The 13,771-nt window shown below is 54.0% G+C and overlaps 2 protein-coding genes across 2 annotated transcripts in view; one reads left to right on the forward strand and one right to left on the reverse strand.

Moving 5' to 3' along the window:
• Atp5me (ATP synthase membrane subunit e) overlaps nucleotides 1–933 on the forward strand; it is a 1,556-nt gene extending 623 nt beyond the window's left edge. Inside the window, exons 2-4 of the mRNA XM_004624640.2 lie at nucleotides 138–192; nucleotides 370–468; nucleotides 849–933. Of these exons, the coding sequence (XP_004624697.1) occupies nucleotides 138–192; nucleotides 370–468; nucleotides 849–874 (180 nt within the window). The 3' untranslated portion in view covers nucleotides 875–933. The remainder of the gene's footprint in view (nucleotides 1–137; nucleotides 193–369; nucleotides 469–848) is intronic.
• A 1,654-nt stretch (nucleotides 934–2,587) lies between these two features.
• Pde6b (phosphodiesterase 6B) overlaps nucleotides 2,588–13,771 on the reverse strand; it is a 36,602-nt gene continuing 25,418 nt past the window's right edge. The window contains exons 4-22 of the mRNA XM_004624641.2: nucleotides 12,402–12,542; nucleotides 12,252–12,326; nucleotides 11,789–11,853; nucleotides 11,130–11,196; nucleotides 10,907–10,954; nucleotides 9,919–10,068; nucleotides 9,531–9,674; nucleotides 9,081–9,146; nucleotides 8,368–8,514; nucleotides 7,098–7,205; nucleotides 6,574–6,683; nucleotides 6,388–6,475; nucleotides 6,005–6,105; nucleotides 5,801–5,908; nucleotides 5,544–5,607; nucleotides 5,326–5,400; nucleotides 5,009–5,092; nucleotides 3,686–3,836; nucleotides 2,588–2,731 (exon numbers count right to left, since the gene is read on the reverse strand). Of these exons, the coding sequence (XP_004624698.1) occupies nucleotides 2,670–2,731; nucleotides 3,686–3,836; nucleotides 5,009–5,092; nucleotides 5,326–5,400; nucleotides 5,544–5,607; nucleotides 5,801–5,908; nucleotides 6,005–6,105; nucleotides 6,388–6,475; nucleotides 6,574–6,683; nucleotides 7,098–7,205; nucleotides 8,368–8,514; nucleotides 9,081–9,146; nucleotides 9,531–9,674; nucleotides 9,919–10,068; nucleotides 10,907–10,954; nucleotides 11,130–11,196; nucleotides 11,789–11,853; nucleotides 12,252–12,326; nucleotides 12,402–12,542 (1,854 nt within the window). The 3' untranslated portion in view covers nucleotides 2,588–2,669. The remainder of the gene's footprint in view (nucleotides 2,732–3,685; nucleotides 3,837–5,008; nucleotides 5,093–5,325; nucleotides 5,401–5,543; nucleotides 5,608–5,800; nucleotides 5,909–6,004; nucleotides 6,106–6,387; nucleotides 6,476–6,573; nucleotides 6,684–7,097; nucleotides 7,206–8,367; nucleotides 8,515–9,080; nucleotides 9,147–9,530; nucleotides 9,675–9,918; nucleotides 10,069–10,906; nucleotides 10,955–11,129; nucleotides 11,197–11,788; nucleotides 11,854–12,251; nucleotides 12,327–12,401; nucleotides 12,543–13,771) is intronic.

A 13,771-nucleotide genomic window follows, 5' to 3' on the forward strand; every position in this document is an offset into this window, starting at 1 on the left:
TGCCCCCCGGCCCCGCGCCCACTGCCCCCCGGCCCCGCGCCCATTGCCCCTCGGCCCCCGCGTCTGCCCGCCCCACGCCCCAGCCTTTACGCCTGCGCCCCCGACCCCGCGCCCGGTACTGACTCCCAGTCCCATAGCTCGGCCGCTACTCCGCCCTGGTTGTCGGCATCGCCTACGGAGCAAAGCGCTACAGTGAGTGAGCGGGCCGGACTGGGCCGGACTGCGCCGCGCGGGGATCGCGTTGGGGGCTGGGCGGGTCTGGGCCGTGCCCAGGGGAGGGGGCCAGGGCGTGTGGGCACAGCCATCAGGAGGTGGGCTCCTTTCACTCAGCATCTTCAGGGAGGGAGTTCATTGCCTCCCCATCTCCAGGTTACCTGAGGCCTCGGGCAGAGGAAGAGAGGAGGGTAGCCGCGGAGGAGAAGAAGAGGCAGGATGAGCTGAAACGGATCGAGAGGGAGCTGGCTGAAGGTACTGAGTATGCTGCTGCTCCAGGGCAGCCTGCTCCCAGGTGCTCAGCAACGGAGGGCTGCTGCCAAATGAGGGAGGGAACCTTGTCTCCGTCACATTGCTGCCCTCCTTGGGTGGCCTTGATTATAGGGGGCATCGCAGTTTGTTTTGACGGGAGTCCAGGCCACAGGCTGGCATCAGGCAGTGCCTGCCTCACCCCGATGGCCAACACCTGCTTCAGGGCCGGCTCCTTCCCCACCCCCTGGAGTTTCAGGTTGTCTGTGTCAGGGTTCTCTTGCAAGTAGGTTCTCATATGTTTAAAACTGAAACACTTAAGTGGTCCTTGTAGATGGCCTGAGAGCCTTATAAGTTGCAACACATTATTTCGTTTAACTTTTCAGCCCGGGATGACAGCATACTGAAGTGAGCGGTTCCAGCAGTTTGCATTGCGCCAGCTCCACAGGCAAATAAAGCTTTTGAGTTATATATGCTCTGACTCCCTCTCATTGCTGCTCCAGCTATCCATTTCCTAGACTTCAGCTCGGTAGTTGTGCTGCTTTCCTTAGAGGAGGGGACTTGGGGGAGGGGGAATTTCAAAGGAACTAAGGAGCATTACCCACCCTGGACTCAAAATATGGCTCACAAACTCAAGGTACAGTGTCTGCTCTGTTTTGTGTCCACTGAGGGGTCCAGAATGTAATGGAGCAGGTCCCGGTCTCCAGGTCCTGTTCAGTGGCTCTGAGCCCCTTGCTGAGTCAGCAATCCAGGTCCCTGGGCAGACAGGAAGCAGTGGGAGTGGGGTGGGCTTCGCTCCTGCCCTTACACTGGCATCCTCTGTTCCAGCTCACAACCTTTCCTGGATCTTGGGAAGGTGTTCAGGGTGGCCCTGAGGCTGACCACCTCCTGACACTGAACTGTTCAGGCAGGCTGTGGTGTGTGTGCCAAGCAGCTGCCCTCGCCAGGTTGGCCTCCTGGGCTCCTGGTAATGAGCTAACCAGTGCTGGCTTGGAGGTGTGGAGTGCAATAGGAGGGTGCTGCTACTTCACAGCTGTATGCCTTGAGCAAATGTTCTATGCGTAGACCTCAGTTTTTGTTTGCAAGTGAGTTTATTTGAAAATGTGAAGAGACACTGCACACAGACATTTCAAAGCAGCTTTTGGTTTCTGTGCATGAAAACAGTGCACCCCAGGCTGGTGTCCCACCTTCTGGGTTCTCAGTGGTTGTTGCGGGGTCCCCAGGAGTGTTGAGGCCCCTGGTCCCTGTCTTGTGCTCTTGTATCAGAAGTCTCAGATGTGGTGAGAGATAAAGCAGCTCTCCCTTCTGCAGGCAGGTGGCTGTGCTGGCTGTTGCCCCCTCACTACCCCCGGGGTAGTGTCCATTGTGAGGGTGGCAGATACCTTGGTGCTCATGTGTGCCAACTCTTGGGCAGGAGGATTGGGAGTTCAAAGCCAGCCTGAACTACTAATGAGACTTGTCTCAAAGGAAAAAGGATGTAATATTTTTCACTAGATAGTAATGTTTTTCAGAGGTGAATGGTGAAGTTCAGTGGGGCTTTATCTAGGCTCACCAGTAACAGGTCCTCAAAGCACAGCTCTTTGTGGAGCAGGCAGCTTTGGACCCCGTCCCCAGGGTTTATTAGGGTCCTCCACAGCTTTACTGCCACAGAGTCCTTTTGGCACAACTTCCTAATGGGTCAAAACACTAGGAGGTCACCACAAGAATTCTATTGCATAAAAAATGGGAGAGCTGTTTTTCTTTTATTGATTCCAGGGCACATTTTCTAGAGCAGTTGGGATAGATGTTACCTCTACATATACGTACACAGGCTGTTCTGAATATCCCCACTCAGGATTCTGATTTTGCAGACCCTTTTCACTGATCTCCCTATGGGGAATATTTTAAAAAACCAAACATGCTACACCACTGAAGTTATAGCTGGCTTTAGGTCATAGAAAGAAACCTTAAAAAACTTAATATAGCCAAAATTATCTTTGGTTACTTCCTCTGCTTCCTTTTATTTCTTTTTCTTTTTTTTTTTTTTTTTTTTTGAGACAGTCTTGCTACATAGTCCAGGCTGGCCTTGAATTTGTGGCAGTCTTCCCTCCTCAGCCTCCCGAGTGCCAGCGTAACAGATGGGTAACCATGCCCAGCACTTCCTTCCTCCCATTAGTACAAAGGCAGAGCTCAAGTCCAGGAGATGTGTGGTGGAAAGGAGCCAGTGTTCACAGAATGCAGCAGGTCGATGACTTGGGTGGTGGGCCGCCATTGCAGACTTCCATGCCCACTGCAAGAGAAGATGGACAATGAGCAAGCGCTTTCCTGCCCTGTACTCCATGTGCCCTCTACTGGCCCCTACAGGACAGCGGCCACAGTGTGGTCCTTACCCAGCCCAAACCGATTAGCTGGCCTGAGCCTGTCTTAGAACTTTAGCCCCTTTTGACACTGTGCCCTGACTACTGTCAGTCCCAGCCTCAGGCAACCAGGTGGCTGCATTGTTCATACTGGCCTCCTGCCTGCTGGTGGGGAGTGCAGGACACTGCAGGAGAACGGAGTTGGGATGAGAGGACAGGCAGGAGCAAGGAGGTGCCGCTGGGACTCTGGGAGTGCACTGACTCCAGCTGAGTCACATCCCCTGATGGGTGAAAATGTGAACATGTTCTGGACAATGTGGTGTTTGCTTATTTTTCTTTTTTTGTGGGGAGGAGGTTACTTTTTTTTTTTTTTTTTTTTTTGAGACATAGTTCAGGCTGGTCCTGAACTCAATGTGTAACCCAGGTTGGCTATGAGCTCACAGCAATCCTCCTGGCTCATCCTTCTGAGTACTGAGTTTATAGGTGTGTGTTATCACACGTGGCCTTGGTTACTGTTTTTTGTTTTAGGCTTGCAGTTTTGTTTCTTAAGGTGACATGGGGACATGATTTTCCAAAAACATTTAGATTCAGTTTGAAGGCAGAATGCAAGAAGTGTTTGGGGAGCTTGACTCCTCAGAGAGCAAGAGAAACCCTTCCATCCTGGGTCTCAGCTGTGGAAGGAAGCCTCTTGCACACAGTATCACTGCCTTTCTCTAGGTCTGACTGCTGCTTGGCTGCTGCCACTTTGCTGGGCTTGTTGGTCCGGGGAATCAAACTCGACTTTGTGTTTGCCAGGAAGGACCTGTGCTGCTGAGCTAGATCCTTGGCCCTCTTTGCTGTGTTGATTAACCAAGTGCCTGCCCCAGGCTGCAGCAAGGGGCCCAGACCTTTCTTGGCTGCTCTGTCGTCATCCTTCTTCTCTTCCTCCAGAACCTTCACTTTCGCCTCATGTTCGTCAGCCAGTGCCTTCCACTCCTTCCTGTTGTTCTGCAGGCGGTCGAACATGGGCAGGATCTCCTCATGAAAACGGGAGAACTCCTGGAGGAAGTTGGGAAACCAGGCCTGTCTGCTAGTTCCTGGAAGACTTGATGGTGGCCTCCATCCACCCCTTCTGGCCTCTCAACCATGGAAGACCCTAAGATGTACCTTTCCCAGAAAAGCCCTAAAAAGGGGGAGCTTGGGGCATGGCTTGTGTGTGCCCGTGATGCAGACAGGGCAGAAAATGTCCAGGTCTGGAGGGCTAGGCTACCACAGATGGACTCCTGTTAGAAGTGGGTGCAGGCAGTGGCAGGGCCCACTCACTCTCACATGTTCACACACAATCACATGTGTGTACATGTTTATAGTGGTATATACTACCGATGCACAGACCATTTGTGCAGCACTACATGTGGACATACACTCATCACATCCATCACATGCACAGATCGCAAACCATATGCACATCACATATGCATACCCATCTATCACCCAATACAATATCATGTTTGCACACATTGCATTACATGCATCCCACAAATCATCACATGCATGGGTCACACAGTATGGGTGGAGCGAAGAGGGCAGCAGCAGGCATGTATGTGGGCCATGACCTGTGGGCACGAGGAGAGAATGTCCTTGCCCCTGCCTGAAGCTGCTCAGCATAGACCTCACTTAGAACTGGATAGCATTTTCTTAAGACTGTGGGTGAGTCACCATCACCAAGAACAACAGAGAGGTCTGGCTGCCATGAGCCAAGGTGTCCTGTGGGGCCTTACACTGGGCTCTGCAGCCAGGTCCCTACCATGAGTCCCCCCTACTTCCTGCCAGGTGTCCTTGGGGACAGACAACAGAACTTGGTTCAGTAATTGGGTCCCTGGCCAGCTGCAGGTCCTGTGGGGTAGGCACTCCAGCAGGCATGGGGCAAACCAGGCCTGCTCTTGTCCTCTGGGTGATCTTAGGCAAGGTACACCTTGGCCCTATGTGGGCTGGGCCATGGGTGAGGTGACTGGGAGGTGTTTGAGAAAACTTCTGCCTGAAAAATACCTGTGTGGAAAGCACTGGGGGTGAGGGCAAGTGTACAAAGCAGGCTGGGTAGTCCTGGTATCTCCCGACCTGCTCTGTTAGTGTGGTGTGTGACCCCACAGTGTCCCTCCTCTTGTGAGGATACTGTTGGCTCCCCGACCCCATCCCCAGCTACTGCCAGGTCCACATGGATGCCAAGTGCCCACCTTGTACACAAATGTGCACACGAAGTCGATGAAGCCAACCTGCAGCTTGGGGAGCTCAGCTGCCTTGTTCCGGTCCATCATGGGCTTGTGGAGAAACGGGGAGGTAGATATCATAGGACCTAGGTCCCCAACCCAGCCATACTGCCCTCCCACCTGCAAGGGTTTGTCCCAGGGTTTGTGGACTGGCAACAGCCTGGCTGCTTCAGCCTCCTTAACTTGAGCTTTGGTGCAGGGATCACCTGGACCTCTTTCACAGCACCACCCAGAAACCTAGCTACCATCAATCCTGGGTCAGGTGCCCTGGAAGCAGCACTCACAATAGGCTGCTGATCGAGGACCGTCCTCTCCAAATCACCTTGTTCCCAGAACTCAGCAGCCACCAGAAGTGCGACCTGGGGCACACAAGGGTGTCAGGAATGGTACTTGGCAGGCACATGGTACCTCTATGTGGCACCTCTGCCCCCATGAGATCCCAGATGCCAACACGGTGTGCTCTGGGCTGGGCACTTAGTTGGGGACATCTGGTGGTCCTGACCTTGCTCTGTACTTCCCAGGGCTTGGTGATGGCAGACAGGTCACAGGCAGTCATCATCATGGCCCTGTAGACAGAGCAGAGCCACAATTCTCACAGTGGGGTGAGGGTCAGGGCCATTCCTGTGTGGCTGTATTCACCAAAACCCATGACCCGAGGCCCTCAAATCCTCTCTCCCTGAAACAGAGAAGTAAGGATGGGGCAGTCCTCAGGTGTCCCAAACTGGTTAGGAGCCATTCCTGAAGGGCACACATGCTCACATGACGATCTCCTTCCGTGTGGTCTCCAGGGACAGGTACTCCACCCAGCTCTTCTTGTCTTCATAGTTCTTGGACTCATCCACAATCTTCTGGAACATTGTTCTCTTCCTGGGCATAGGTAGGGGTCGATGGTAGAGGGTCACCATCTGCAATGTAGCCATGTACTTGTCTGCCTACCTGCCCATGCCCCACCTCTGCACGTACTTGAAGTAGAGGGCCAGGTCTGTGGCAATGATGGCAATGTCCATGAGGTGGATCACATGCTCATGTTGCCGCCTGTTCAGGTTCTGGTAGATGTTCAGGCTCTGGGGGGTCACGTGGCCAGCTCAGAGTCAGGGCAGGCGTCCTGTTGCCTGGGCTCTTGGGCTGGGACCTCCCACCAATGGTGTCTATCTGCCGGAAAGCCTGGGAAAGTCAGGATGAGGACAGCCTTCCCTGCCCCACAGTGTCCTCTCCCCTCGGTATTCCTTTTGCTGTCAGCCATCCCTGTCCCATTCTTGGCCACAGGCCTGCCTGTCCTGTCCTTGCCCACAACCAGGTCTCCATGGTGATTGTGCCCGCCCACGGGAGGCCCCAGCCCTATGGACCTCTTCAGCCAGCAGGAACTTTCCAAATTCCAGGTGGTGCCGCTCCAAAATCGAGGAGCCATGGAGCTTGGCGAGAGGGTTCTGGGACCTGTCACGGATTCCATTTTGGATGGTCAGAAGGGCCCCCCGGCCTGCCCTGCACCTTTCTCCCTGGCTGTGACCCCGCCGACCCCAGCAGGTGCCTACTTCATCTGGTACAGGTTGTTGGTGCCACGGTGGTCAATGTCGTGGCACAGGCCAGCTGTAACCATGGCAAAGGCTTCCAGGTCGGTGTAGTAGCTTTTCAGCTTGCCTGTCTGTGGGGACAGGAACACATGGGTCCCCTTGGGCTGGGACCTGTTCCCCACTAGCCCAGGTACCTCATCTACTTTGAAGAGCCAGGATCTTTTCACTCATGGGTCCCAGGGCCCCTGCTCTGGGTCTATCTTTGTGACACTGTGGCCCTGTATGTGGCCCCATGGCTCTGTATGTGGCTCATGGCCTCTATATGTGTCCCTGTGGCCCCATATATGGCCTGATGTGTTTTCCTATGGTCCTATACATGTCCCTGCATCTCTATATGTGTCCCCAAGGCTCTGTGTGTGGCCCCACAGTCCCATGTGTGGCCCAACCTGTGGCCCTGCAGCCCCACATGTGGCTCTGTGTGGTCCTGTGGCTCTGGGTGTGGTCTTTTGTGTGACCCTGAGGGAGCCCACCAGCCCATTGCTCACCATGAGCAGTGTGAACATGGTCTGGGCCACATTGAAGCCATGCCTCCAGTTATGGTAGGTGATTCTCCGGTAGGCTTTGCTGACAGAGTATAGGAACCGCACCAGGACCTGGGGGGAGAGGACAGCTGGCCTCCAAGTGCACACCGGCTCATGTGGTCGGTCTGGCAAGACAGTCTCTCAGCCCTGCTTCCCTGTCTTCCAGTCTCCCTAGTTCCCAGGCCCAGAGCCACCTTTCCTGGGTGGGACTGGCAGGGAGCTGGATTTGGGCAGGTAGGGAAGTCCCAAGTGCTGAGAATTCGGGCCTCATCTCTGGCCTGTCTCAGTCTGGAAAGAGGACTCCGGGGCTACACTTTTTTTTTTTTTTTTTTCTTTTTCATTACTGATTACTGGAGCTTGAACACTAAGTACATTCTTAGCACTTTCATTTTTTTTAATTTTGAGACATGGTCTTGCTAAGTTGACAGCCGGGGCTCAACCTCCTGGGGAGTCAGGATTATAAGTGTGCACCAACCTTCCTGCCTGGATGTGTGATATTTTAAGGAAAAGAGTCAGTTTTATGCATGATGTTTGCGTGGGTCTGCTTTCGGGCTAGAGGGGAGACTCTGCAGACTGTAATCTCTGGGCAAGAGACTATGGGTCCGGGGAGACTCCTATTGCTTCTAGTATCATATTTAGGGTCAAAAAATTATTTGGAATCATTTTTTATTCTGTTAATATTTTGGATACCATTTTATTTTGTGTTTTCCCTTTATATCTTTTAAAAACTTCAGCCTGCCCTTTTCTCTGGGGAGCATGAGAGGAGAGGACCCATTGCTTCCTTGCGCTGTGGGGAGGGCAGTATGGGAGCAGAGCAGGAGCCATCCCCGTGGGGTTTCTAGGGACCCCTGTGGCCTGCCAAGAGGATGCCATGTGTTTCCTTTTTGGGGAGGGGTTGTCTTAACTCCCTTTGCACCCCATGCCAACGCCATTACTGCCTACTGGCACACATAGCGAGGACTATCGGGAACTCCTATTAATCTAACTTCTGATCCATCCACCCACCCATCCACCCACCAAATGGTTATACACCTACCCACCACCCACTCACCCACCCAATCCATCCAACCACTTGTTCTAGATATATTTGCTGTTTATATTTTAGCAGTTCTATAATGAATATGTTTGGCCCTCATATGTTCAGTTGGAAATGAACCACCTACATTCCCCATCCTGAACCTAACCACACCTCCCAACCTCCCAGGGGACCAGGACCCCCAGGCACATCTCCCACCTCCTGGGGAATCTGGAACTTGCGGACCACGCCCAGCTCATAGTACATCTGGATGCCACACTTGACCAGGTCCATCTCAGTGCACTCCAGGTCAGAGAAATGGAACTCATAGATGTCAAACTTGGTGGGCCCAGGCAGCTCTTCCTTCTGTGGGGACAGGAGCTGAGGGAGCAGGCCTGCTGCAGTGCCACCTGTCTGTCCTGTCTCCTCTCTGCATTCTCTGTCCAGCCAGATGCGCCTGCACCTCTGGTGATGTCTGCCTTCCAGATACTGCAGTCTGTGGCCTGAGTTACATGGCCTAGCTTAGACTGTCCTCTCTGCTCCTAGCTAGTGACCTCATGGGCACTCACTGGGCTGAGTGGACAGAGTCATGTTGGAAAAACAAGCAAACGCTGAGGTGTGCATGTGGTGCACATGGTACACATGGCTATAGGAACAGGTGGACACACAAGTACACATTGGGTCCACAGCCATCTGGAGGAGACAGCACAGGTGGATACTTGGCCCAAGTGGTGCCCAAGAGATGAAGAATTCAGTGGTTCTGGAGAGAACTTGGGACAGATGGGTAGACACCAGGTCAACTCTTCAGGCAAATGCTCAGAAGCAGGAGCACAGCAGCACGGTCACATGCCCATCAACCACAGCAAGATCACACCCTCCCTGCCACCACAGCAGTGACAGATGTCTACCCAGGACAGGAGGTGGATTCTCACCAGGATTGTCCCGAGCTCTTCCTCCTCGCAGTCAGCTGGCTCCTTCCCCAGGCGTTCCCTTGTTGGCTGACAGACAGCAAGAGTGGGTTATGGGACCAGGTGAATGATTGTGACTTGGTGAGTATCCCTCCTTTCCATTATCATGCTAGGTGAGGGGCTTCTGTGTCTTGAAGGACAGTGTGCCCTGACCCAGGTATCCTGATTCCTACAGACATGGCCTGTGCACTGGTGACTCCCTCTCCTTGCCTCCCAGCTCTGCCTGTGGGTGACCAATGGGACCCCATAGGCAACCCAGAAGGCTTTGCCACACCCTTCAGAGCTGAGGTTGAGGCGTGGGAAGGTCCCTGGGCTGGGTAGACAGCAGGGGCCAGGACTGAACTCAGCCATTGGACCTCAGGGACATGTCTGCACTGCCGGGCTCCCTATCTCCCCCAGACAGTGGGGCTATACCAGGATGGCCTGGATCTCGTCCTTGTCACATCTCACGTGGTACAGAACCATGTCTTGTGCGATGTCCTTTCGGTTCTCCAGCTTGTTCATTTTGTCGTAGGTGTCCGTGTTCAGCACTGACCAGCCCAGGAACTGTGTCAGGGACTGAGAGTGGGTGGCAGTGTCATCACAATGCCCTTAAGGCCCTGGTGAGCACTGGCTGTGTATCTGCCTGGTGGCTTGGGCAAGTCTCCAATCCCCAGTCCTCTTGCAGCTTAGCAAGGGCTTCTGAGTGGGCACCCAGGGGCAGTGCCTCACAAGCATCCTGTTCTCACACTCCCTGTTGCACGTAGAACACTCCTAGCATCCTGCACCACCTTGCAGGGCTGCCTGTGAAGCTAGCATTTACCTCCATGAGGACCTCGTCCTGCTCATCGAAGGGCTTCCCGTCCTTCCTGTTGTAGAAAGTAGCCACTCCCACGATCTCCTCCTTCTTGTTGACAATGGGCATGGATAGCACATTCTTGATGATCCAGCCAGAGTCATCCAGAGGCCCCTCCTGTCAGAGCAATGTGGAGCTGAGGGCACTGCTTGGGCCCGGCCAGGACTCTTGGGGCAGTGGGCTCCATCTCTTTTGCCCTCAGGCTGTGGTGTGGGTTGTGTGGGTTGGTCTTTTCTGTCTCTCCACCTCTGCCTAGGAACTTGGTGCCCATAGTGTCTGTGGCAACTTTTCCTACTAGAGATGTCTCAGCAGCGTTGGCTTTGGGGCGTGTGAGGCCTGACACCTCACTGAAGTCCCCTTGGAGGGTCCCATGCTGTCCTCCTCTTGATGTTCCCAGAGCCTCCCCTTTCCCTTATGCACCAAGCCCTGAACAGTGTATTCAACCCATCTCCCATATTCTAGACACTGGGTCTGGACAGTGAAATGTGGACAGTAGACCATTCCTCCAGGACCCTGGACACAGTGTGTTCTCATCAGTACCAGGATTGCTCCCAGAGCCACATCCCTAGATGAGGACAGGTATAGCAGTTGCACTCCGGCCTTGTGGGAGCCAGGTAGAACCAGCTGAGCCCAGATGGGATCAAGTAAGCCCAGACAGGACCAGCTGATCCTCCACTGAACTCGGTCCACCTGCAGACACATGAGCAGGAGCACAGCTTTCTCATCGTCAGTTGCTGAGACCAAGGTTATTTCTGCCTTTTTTTTCAGAACTGGGGATTGAACTCAGGCCCTTGCACTTGCCAGGGAAGCACTTATTCCACTGAGCCATCTCCCCGGCCCCTGAGACCAAGGTTATTTCTTAAGCAGCAAAATCTAATTCAGCCCACGACTTATGAGCCACAATACTTTCTTTCCTAAGCAAATCACACAGTCTTTGTGACGAGGGAGCAGATACCTGGAACTTGAACATCTCATCAGCGGAGGCATTCATGATGTTACAGATCTGGGAAAGGAGATGTGTGTCATCCAGAGCAGCAGGCAGCACACTGTGATCCATGCCCTGGCAGCCTGGCCTGGCTCACAGGAGACAGTTCTGGTGGGCAAAGCTGTGTGTACTGGTGGTGGGCAGGGGGTGGGGTGCAGGGGAGGGTGCAGATCGGGAGGGGACAGGAACTCACAAAGCCACTCTCTGCCACGTAGGTTGGAAGGCCGCTGGCCAGGGCCCAATGGTCAGCTGGGGGTGTGCTGGGGAGAGAGGCAGAGGGTCAGTGTGGGACTTGGAAGCACATGAGCATCAGCTTGTTCTCATTTGCTGAGCTCTGGGGAGACAGGGAGTTGGGACTGGGAACCCAGGGAGGGTAGAGAAGCCAGGGACGAGGCTGCCCCTGCCCCAGTATGTGCTCCTTGTGGGGGTTCCTGTGGCTTCAGTGCCTTTAGATTTGGCCTGGTGATCTCAGCCCTACTCAAGTACAGCCTGGTACTTGGATCTTCCTGCCAGTTTGGGGCATGGGGATGGGTAATGGGGTCACTGAGGCCGAACCCTGCCCTGAGTTCTGGATGGAACCCCCAAGATGTGAGGCTGCTGGAGATCCCACTTGTGGGGAGATCAGGTCTATCCAAGACCTGAGGACTTCTACATCCATGGGGGACAGGGAACTTGGGGCTCACCCAACCCTTGGCTGTGCATCCTTCAGGCTGGTCACCCCCTTCTCCTCGTGAAATGCCTTCCTTCACCACAGCACAGGGACCTTAGGCCAGGAAGACCCCTACAAAAGCCTTTCCCCCTGAGCCACACCCAGGCACCTGGAGAAACAGCTTGTGAAACTGCAGCACTTACGGGATGACCTTGATGTCTTCCTTCCCGTGGAGGATGTAGTCGATGACTTTGTAAAAGACAATTTCCTAGAAATAACACATCAGCCTGGGACTCCCCATCTGTTCCTCTGACGGCGAGAGCCAGCACCCCCCAGACACATACAGCCCCGAGATCATCATATACACCACACGGGGCAGCCATATCCACATGCACAGATGTGTTACATATGCACACAATCACATGTGCACACACACACTGGTCCCCACGCATGTACACTCAGATTCAGATTCGCCTTCCTTCTGTGTCCCACCTGCCCTGAACACTCCCTGGATCTGCACGGGAGAGGCTGCTGAGGCTACCCCAGCCCCGAGCTCTGATGTGAGAATGGGGAGACAACACCCTACCTCCCCTGTTTCCTGCCCTCCCTCTGCCCCCAGAACTAGAGCCAAGAAGCAAGGCTGGGAGCCATATCCTCCTGACTTACCCGGCCATCAGGTGTTCGAGGGCCTGAGTATGGCTGGGCTTCTCCCATCAGCACAGGCCACACATCAAAGAATTCCTGGGCCAAAGAGAGAAAGTGAGGAGCCTGGCCAAGTGTGGCCAGGCTGGGTGTTCCTGGAGCCCACAGCCTTACCTTCTCCTTGGTCATGTCCAGGAGCCCCACTGAGTACCGGTCACAGTTTAGGTAGGCCCGCACGGTGTAGAAGGCCTTGTGGAATTGCCGCTCGATGTCTGTCAGCTCCTCAAACACCTTGTTGGCTGACCAAAGCAGCACCTGTAGGTGTGGCATGTGGTAGTCCAAGGCTCCCACCTGTCTGGCCATGGCAGTAATGGGGCCATGTACATCTAGCATGCTTAACTCACAGGCATCTGGCCATAGTGCCTGGTTTTGCAGCCCCAAGGACACTGTTTGAGGGTGCACAGTGCATGAGACCACCCCTCCTTGTCCTTGGGGCTCTGGCAGAAGTGGCTGGGCGTGGAGGCCTGCTGGCTTTAGCAACGTCTCCACAGTTTCCTAGTGCTGTAGTCATGGCCAGGGATGAGCGAGAACTGAAAGATTTGCTCTGAGATTTAAAGTCAAAAGCCTGACCTGCCTTTCCCCGCCTGACTGCTATATAACCTGTGAGCAGCTGGGGTCCAAGGATCCACATCATTGTCTGCTGGACATTAGGCCCTTTTGCATCTTTGAAAAGTGCATCTGAGGGTGATGCATGATGGGCATTGGATTTAGGGTGTACGAATATGGATTAAGGGTACGTGTTAGCTAAATTAGTCAACTGACTGGTTTAGCATAGTTTTGGGTGTGGACAATGGGAATGCCCATGCTGAGTATGTGTGGCACCAACCAGTATTTTATAGCATGAATGGAATAAAAGGGGGAGAGAAAAGCTTGCTGTTGGCCACTTCCTGCTAACCCTGCCATGGACTGTTCCTCCCCTGTGTTGGCTCTCTGTCATTTTACCCTGACTTGGACCAAATATTGACTGAAAACTCTACAAACTGTGTGCTAAAATAAACCTTTCCTCCTTTAACTTGTGGCTGTTGGGTACTTTGTCCCAGAAAAATGAAAGTAACTAAGACAGGTATGCACCATAGAGTCCTCGGTTAGCCCTGCCCAGACCTATACCCCTTAACCCCAGCCCCAGTCCCAGCTAAGTTCCTCCCCACCAGCCTGGCCCTGTTTCTCTAACACAGGTTCCATGGACACCCCACCAACACGGTGTGTCCTCTGCCTTGCAATGTGCTCTGCCCAGAACCGATCCCCTCAATCCACATAGTTTCCTTGCTTCACTCCTCCTGCCCTCAACTCCCTTACCCCAGAAGGATGCCCCTCCTCTGTCTCCCACCACTGTGCAGGAGCTGATGCTGTGGGGTGAGTCTGCTCTCTGGACGATGTTTTGCCTGTGCCTTGCACCCCTTCCCCCAGCACTCAAGCATGCCTGTGCCCCCAGTTGTCATCCCACTTCCTCCCTCTCGGACACAGGACAGCCCACCTGTTGCAAC

Source organism: Octodon degus, unplaced genomic scaffold, assembly GCF_000260255.1.
Source record: "Octodon degus isolate 3935 unplaced genomic scaffold, OctDeg1.0 scaffold00006, whole genome shotgun sequence".
Taxonomy (NCBI): Eukaryota; Metazoa; Chordata; class Mammalia; order Rodentia; family Octodontidae; genus Octodon; species Octodon degus.